This window comes from Parasteatoda tepidariorum, chromosome 4 (genome assembly GCF_982258835.1).
Source record: "Parasteatoda tepidariorum strain Cologne lab strain chromosome 4, Ptep-v5.0, whole genome shotgun sequence".
Taxonomy (NCBI): domain Eukaryota; kingdom Metazoa; phylum Arthropoda; class Arachnida; order Araneae; family Theridiidae; genus Parasteatoda; species Parasteatoda tepidariorum.
The window spans coordinates 103,237,589-103,244,956 of record NC_141758.1 but is presented as its reverse complement, the minus strand read 5'-3'; the positions used below and the strand labels follow the sequence as shown (position 1 = coordinate 103,244,956).

At 32.5% G+C, this 7,368-nt stretch overlaps 1 protein-coding gene across 4 annotated transcripts in view; it reads right to left on the bottom strand.

Annotated features, from left to right (window-relative positions):
* Positions 1-365: 365 nt before the first annotated feature.
* LOC107444341 (uncharacterized) overlaps positions 366-7,368 on the bottom strand; it is a 246,621-nt gene continuing 239,618 nt past the window's right edge. For all 4 annotated transcript variants that reach the window (XM_071181675.2, XM_043046941.3, XM_043046942.3 and 1 more), the window contains one exon: positions 366-3,972. In XM_071181675.2, the coding sequence (XP_071037776.1) occupies positions 2,489-3,952 (1,464 nt within the window). In that variant the 5' untranslated portion in view covers positions 3,953-3,972 and the 3' untranslated portion in view covers positions 366-2,488. The remainder of the gene's footprint in view (positions 3,973-7,368) is intronic.

Genomic DNA, 7,368 nt, shown 5'->3' with positions numbered 1-7,368 from the left:
AAACGAAAAACATTCTGTATTTTCCTTTAATTTATTTTTGTCAGAAAAGGTGAGACTTCTATTTTTCACATGTAACGACAAAAATAACAATTGAGGAACTTTTATACCATATTTAATGAAACGAAATTGCAATTGATCGATTCTTAGCAAAGTTTTAAAAGCAAAAATTGTTTGGCACCGCCGAATTTTATGATTTCCAATTTTTGACTTTAAAAAATTTGGAATCCAATTTTCACTTTGAAAAATTCAGCTATACCTCCTACTTAATAATCCTACACGGATATACAATAAAAAACATTAATAAATTTCAAACAAACATGATTATGATGACGGTGTATCTAAACATCAATTTGAAAAACAGCTTCTTTTTCTTCTTCAAATTTTTATTTTACATATTTAAAGTCTAAGACACGTCAAAATTATAAACTGTTTCCGAATAATCAACGCATATCATTTTTTCTTTTCAATAAGTTCTTATTTGAAACATTAAAAAATTGTTAGGTAAAAAGAAAAAAACTTGAATAATTTTAACTTAGTAGCAAGTACAACTTCTTGATTAAATAAGTTTTGAGCAAAACATTTATTCTTCATTAAATTTTTTTTAAGTGTAAAAATTTCATCTGTAGATTATGAAAAGTTTCTCATTTTTTACATCACATACAACATGATATTTATAAGTTAAAATTGCAATTTCATAGCGTCTGCTTTACTTAAACAAATTTATTATTTCAAATAAACTAAGTTTTTTTTTTTTTTTTAACATCAATTTTCTCAAAACATTTTTGTAAGGACATCACCAGTTTAAATATCACCAAAATTATATTCAAAATGGCAACACTTGCTAAATTATACTGTAAAACTGAGCAATAGGTTTAAATTGGCTAAAAATTAAATGCAATTTTGATGCAAATGTAAAAAAAATTAATGCTTACTGAAAAAATTTTTTTGATGAATATGGCAAAAAATATAATTGAAAAATTTTTTTTTGTAGAATTGACACCCAACTTATCCTAAATAAGAGTTAGATGTAAATGTAAAAAAAGCAAAATAGTTGAGAAGTAACGTTGAGTTAAAAAGATGCAGATGATAAAAAATATAATTGTGATATTTACGTTGTAACACTGAGTTCATAGTTTTAGAATTGTGTTTCAAGAACAACTTTCTTCGTTATCAGCAGACTAAATGATAAATTCGAGTTTATGTCATTATTTACTTAATATTTTTACAAATACGTGATTTACATCTTTATCTTTTTTTCACCAGTATTTCAAATGCTAAATGACGTCACTTTAATTACCAACTGCAGTCAGAGCATTTTAGGAACATTAAAACCAAAGACTTTGATATATTTGATTACTAAATATATAATATCATAATCTCAACTAATCAACTAGGAACAACAAATCAACAACATATTAAACAGGCTCTAAATTAACAAAATCAGCTAGAACTGTAAAAATCCAAGTGAATATTCTTTTTGAGTTCGTAAAGAACAGAGTAGCAACGAATTAAACTTGACTCTATATTCTAATCACAGTTTTGTGCTAACATTCTAAAAATGCTAAATTAGTAAAGGAATTTGTATACAATTGTTAAAAAGTACCTAACATAAACAGTTAAAAGACAACGGTCAAAATTAGCTTGTATCTCAAAATCAAATAGACTATTCTTTCAGATAAAGAACAGAGCAACACGAAATTGAACTTGATCCTGTCTCAGTTTTGTGTAAAAATTCTTAAAAATTGATACTGGTAAATTAAAATTTGCACTTAATTCTTCAAAGTACCTTACATAAACAATTAAAAAAAACTGTTATATTAACTGTCAAAAAGAGGTGGAATCACTAGATCTAAGTAATTTTCTCTTATATAAAGAACACAATAGCAACAGATTGAATCTGATTTAATATCCTAATCACAGTTTTGTGTAAAATTTGAAAATATTAAACTATAAAAGATTTTGCCCTTAATTCTTCAACTTTTGAAATATACTAAGCATGGGAATTTAAAAAGAATCAACCAAGTTCTCAGGCAAATTTACACCATAAATGTTTACATTCGCAACAGTTTTGGGTTACTTAAGTAAGTGAATAAGTCTGGAATAATAATAATAATAATTAAACATTTAAATCTTGATTATAAGCCATTTACCACAAATAACCTTAAGCCCATTTCTCTCTAATCAAATATTGCGTACACATAAAATATAACATATTAAATTTACCCAAACCTTAATGGAATTATAGCCAATAAAGCTAGATAAAGTAAAGCTAAAAGCGAATTAAGGTTGTTTTGATTTAGCGATCATAAACCCAATCATAAGGGTGAAATGCTCTAACTGCAGTTGGTGTGACAATGTTTATCGAAAACTCTTCGGTGCAACTTTTGGTTGATTTGTGTTTCCAAAGAGCCGCCGCGACTTGTAAAGTGTCCACTCAATCAATGTGGTACAGGAACATCTACCAAAATATCACCTATGCAAAATGCCATCATGCAGTCGCCACGTGGAGTTTTTTAGTGGTCAGTGCTATAGCACCTATGCTGTTGTCATCATCACTTAAGTGTCTTCCGCCGTTTAAATGCGATTCGTTTGAATCATCACTATGGTGCGCGGTCCTACCTGTTCCGTTTAGAGGCTTTGCGATGCCTATTATTTTGCTCTTCTGGTCAGCAATCCTCTGGGACAGTGGTCTTGTGGCAAATGGATGAAGGTGGCATTCACAGCTATTACGATGGTGGCGGAGGTCATCCTCGATAGCCTCCACTTCGGAGTCACTCCTCGAACTAGACAGATCGAGGACCCCCTCGACAGTCGAGAGAAACCTATTTGGAACAATAACTGTCACTGGTTGCACCTCGACAGAGGACGGAGACAACCTCATGTCTATAGCTTGCGTTTGCATGGTTAATTTGTCTCGAATAAAAAGCTCGCGTTGTTGGGGAGTTAAAATGCGAATGGTTCTACTTGGTTTTCTTCGATTACCGTTGGTACCATTGGTTCCGTTTGTACCGTTGATGCCGTGTGTACCATTGGTAACGCCATTGGTTATTACCATTATCTCATTGTGATGATTGTTGTGATGATTATTGTGGTGGATAATAGTTTCTACTGGATGAACAGACGGAGGAGATGGTTGCTCAGCTTCTGATGAGGAGTTGTTGGTGTCAACCATGTTCTCCTCGTTATCCGAAATGTCAGGCAGAAGTTCACCATCAAGATCTTCGTGATCTTCATGGTCGGAAGTATGGATTTGCTCGTAAACTTTGGGTCGTCTGCCTTTCCTGGACTTGCCCAAGTTGGATTCATCTTTAGGGCATTTGTGATGAATCAGGTGATGTCTGCGACGGAATCGTCCCAGGCACTCTTGACACTGAAAGGGTTTCTCACCTCGGTGAATGAGCATGTGAGCTTTCAGTTGATTGCTGTCTGAGAAACGGGACTCACACATTTGGCAAGCATAAGGCCGCTCACCCGTGTGCACTCGAAGATGTCGCCTGAGGTTAGCAACTTGCACAAAGTGGCGATCGCAGTGGGAACATTGATATGGCTTTTCACCCGTGTGCAAGCGCATGTGAGTCTTGAGGTGGTGATCCCGCGTAAACCGTTTGTGGCACTCAGGACACTCAAATGGTTTTTCGCCTGTATGTGTACGTTCATGGTTTTGCAAGACATGCTTGTAACCGAAGCTTCGGTTACAGATCCTGCAGAAGAACTGCTTCTCGCCGTTCTTTGGGACACCGTTTTTGGTTTTGTCGCTGTCTCCATTGGTGCTGGCGGCGTCTGTGATTAAGGTGCCGCCAACAGGCAGGGCATTGATGTCCACAGCCACCTCGGCCACGCCGTTACGGCGACTTTGCTCGTCCAAAGATCTCATATCGCACTTGTCGCCTCCACCGTTGGTGGCGCTGCTTGCAGTCTTCACTCCTTCCGCAACCTCCGGCCCGTCCTTCATAGTCAGCGGCCACGGTTAACCTACGGACAGCAAGAAGAAGAAGAAGCAGTAAGTAACAAGGAATCTCATTAGTGCTTCTTTTTTATTATTTATTTTTTTAAAAAAAAGAGAGAAAGAAGCGCAGAATAAAATTATGCTAATGCTTAACGAATCAATGCGAAACAAACGATCCTCTGTACCTGCTTATGCCGCACCCTCATTAGAACCGCCGATACGCTACGCTTTTAATTGGCTGGCGCGAAACGTAAAAAGTAATTCAAAGTGCGGGGGTGGGAAGGAAAACAAAAGAAACTCAACTTTGCCTCCCGTCAGCGCAAACATTCGAGAAAAAAGGGGGGATGGGGGGAAGGAAAATCTCTTCTTTCTCTAAGCGATGATGAATAGGGAAGGATACACATTAGAAAAATGCTTGATGAGAAATATTTACTCCACGGCCTTAAGTCGCGCTTTGCCTCAACTTCTTTAATCTATTTTTCAACCCCTTCTCGACCCCCTTTTTTAGTTTCACGCTCGCGTGACAGAGCCTCTTTTTCGCGAGACGCCAACAAATTTGATAAGAAATAAAAATGGCTCATTAATGGGGAACATAGAACAGCGATTTATCTTTAATTTTTATATTTAGTACAGCGCTAAAATTTTTTTTTCTAATTAAAAATGCTTTGGTTAATTAGCGGTGCTTTTAAAATAAGGCGTATTAACAGAAGCCTTATGTAAAATAACAATTACTCTAAAATTAAAAGTGTTGGAAGGGGGGAAATGTCAATTTTCCTTTAAGTATTTAAGAAAACATATTAGAATCAAGGCTTCAAAAAAACAAAATTTTTGTTGAATTTTAAAGGTTACTTACAATAGATTTTATTTTAATGGCTTCAAAACTTTAGTTAGTATGACTTCATTTAAAATTTTTTTCTTAGCTTTATTTTTTTAGGTAGGAATTTTATTTACGTTGCTCTAGAGCTGTACAATGAGCTATTTATTGACAACGGTCTGAGAAACATTCCTGAGGATGATCCGAAGACATGCCTTTGCAATTTTTATCCTCTGAAGAGAGGAAGGCTCCCTTGCTTTGGTAGCCCGACGACCTGCGCGTGAAGTCGAGCACTTTAAGGTAGAACAGTTTAACGAGGACAGGCACGGCGTACCCTCGGTCCCTACGCAGACTGATGAAAGTAGTCACCCACCCGCTTACTGACAGCTGCAAGTTCTACTGGGTTCTAAGTTCAACCGTGTCCACTGCGGGACAGCTTTATATTGGATTACCAGTCTTTTTATATCGAAACACCCTCAGAAAAATCGGTTAAACATTGAACCATAATATCGGTACCTTGAGTCATAATAAGCTTAATAAAGCTTTAAGCTTAATAAAGTGTTAAGTAGAACCCTAGTGTCGGATAATCAAGTTTATAAAATACAATAATATGGAACATATATTATGTTACACCATACTAAGGTTGTAATGAATTTGAACGATATTATGATTCAACAATTCCGATGATCCCAACAACAACAATGTCCGAAATTTCTAACATAATGAGTAATTTTGAAATTAAAAATTTATTTCCCAATTTAAATATAATCACAAACTATCTTAATGAATATGAATTAGGAAACGCATAGTCGAAGAACAAGTTATGCAAATTTCAGAAAAGTCGAATGTTTAGAAAAAATGTTACGAAATTTCACATTAAAAACCATGGAGCTTTTTTAACATCCTTGTTAGAAATACGCTTATACGTGTAGGGACTGGCATGTTTAATAATTGTTCTTTGCAAATGATCAGCAATAACATGTTCTTATCAAACCGGATAATATAGCACTTTCAAAATATTAATTTAAAATTACCTTTCCCCTATATATATTTTAAGTTAATACTATTTTAAAAACAAGCACAGCACTTTCAATCTTACACATTTTATAAAATTTTTTAAGTAAAGTAAAACAGCAAATCAACACATCAATTTTTAATAATATGTTAAAACATAATAATTAAGAAAAAATATGCTCACAAGAACAAACACACAAATAAACAAGTGAGCATATGAAATAGTATAAAATTAATTATAAAAGAATTATTAGAAAACAATTAAATATATTAGTTAATTGTTAGCTATTGTTAATTAGAGAACAATTTAAAAGATGTATTGGCCAAAAAACATATTTATTTCTAATTAAAGGTTTAAAAGTCTCATTAATGATTAATAAAATGTTATTATTATTTTATTCTCAAAAAAAAATTTAAAAACATGATACAGCAATTTAAATGGTGGATGGAGCCATTTTAATTCATCCTAAATTTATTTCGAATATAAAGGAGACAATAAATTTTTTTTTTATCATGACAGTTAGCAAATGTTTTTGAATTGAACCGGGATTTCTGTTTCGTTTTTAATAGTTTACGGAAGTTAAAAAATTATAAGTTTCTCTAGAAATTAAAAATAAATAAACAAAAATAGTTGGCTATGATACCGAGGATTTTCGTTAATTTTAACCATTAGTTTTAATCAGAATTGTAACAGGAAAATTCGAAATAGCAACAAAATTTTTCTAAGAATGTTTAAGGTTGTTAGTTAGAAATGAGCAACAGTCATTAGTTCAATTAGTAAGAAATGAACAACATTTTCACATTAAATTAATACTTTATACTAGCAAGTTGATCAAATTAGTAACGGTTATTATTTGATGTTCCCTTTTTTTGTACTGATAAGAACAAAAAACTATGCACGAAGAAATAATTTAATTAAGATTAATTTTAATAATTTATGTAAGCAAACATTAATCAATGTAATCATATATTGTATTTTATTACAAAAATTAATGATTGTCTCTAAAATTTCAGCAAAACGAAATTTTTTCCCAAAAAATTGATTTTTAGAAACTTTTGTAATTACTTTTTGCAAAGAGTAACATACAAACTAGATAAACAGTGAACTCTTTTCTTCTGGAGAGAATAATTATGCATAAAATGTTTCAATAATAATCACTCACTTTCAATATTTAGTTAAATCTGTTAAATTAATTACGACAGAAAATACGGTATATTTATTATTGAATTTATTACGACAGAAATATACGGTACATTAGGGTTATTCTATTTCCAAGCTAATTTCTCCTCCTCAGACAACGTTCCTCTTTCTATTGTGCTTTCACATTCTCTTAATTATTGTTGAAAATTCTTAATGTTTGTTAAGATTGATCGTATTACACAAGCCGTAATTTTATAACTGAGAAAAAAATGGAATTCTTCTGATTATAGTCAAAATATCTTGAAATTTTCATAATATCATCAAATTATTTTGAAATTTTTATCACTTGTGCCATTATTTTTCTTACCGGTCTTTATACTATTTTACTTCAATGAATACTATGATCTTAATGTTTAAATACAAAGAAAGAATGGATTGGATTGTTAATTTTTT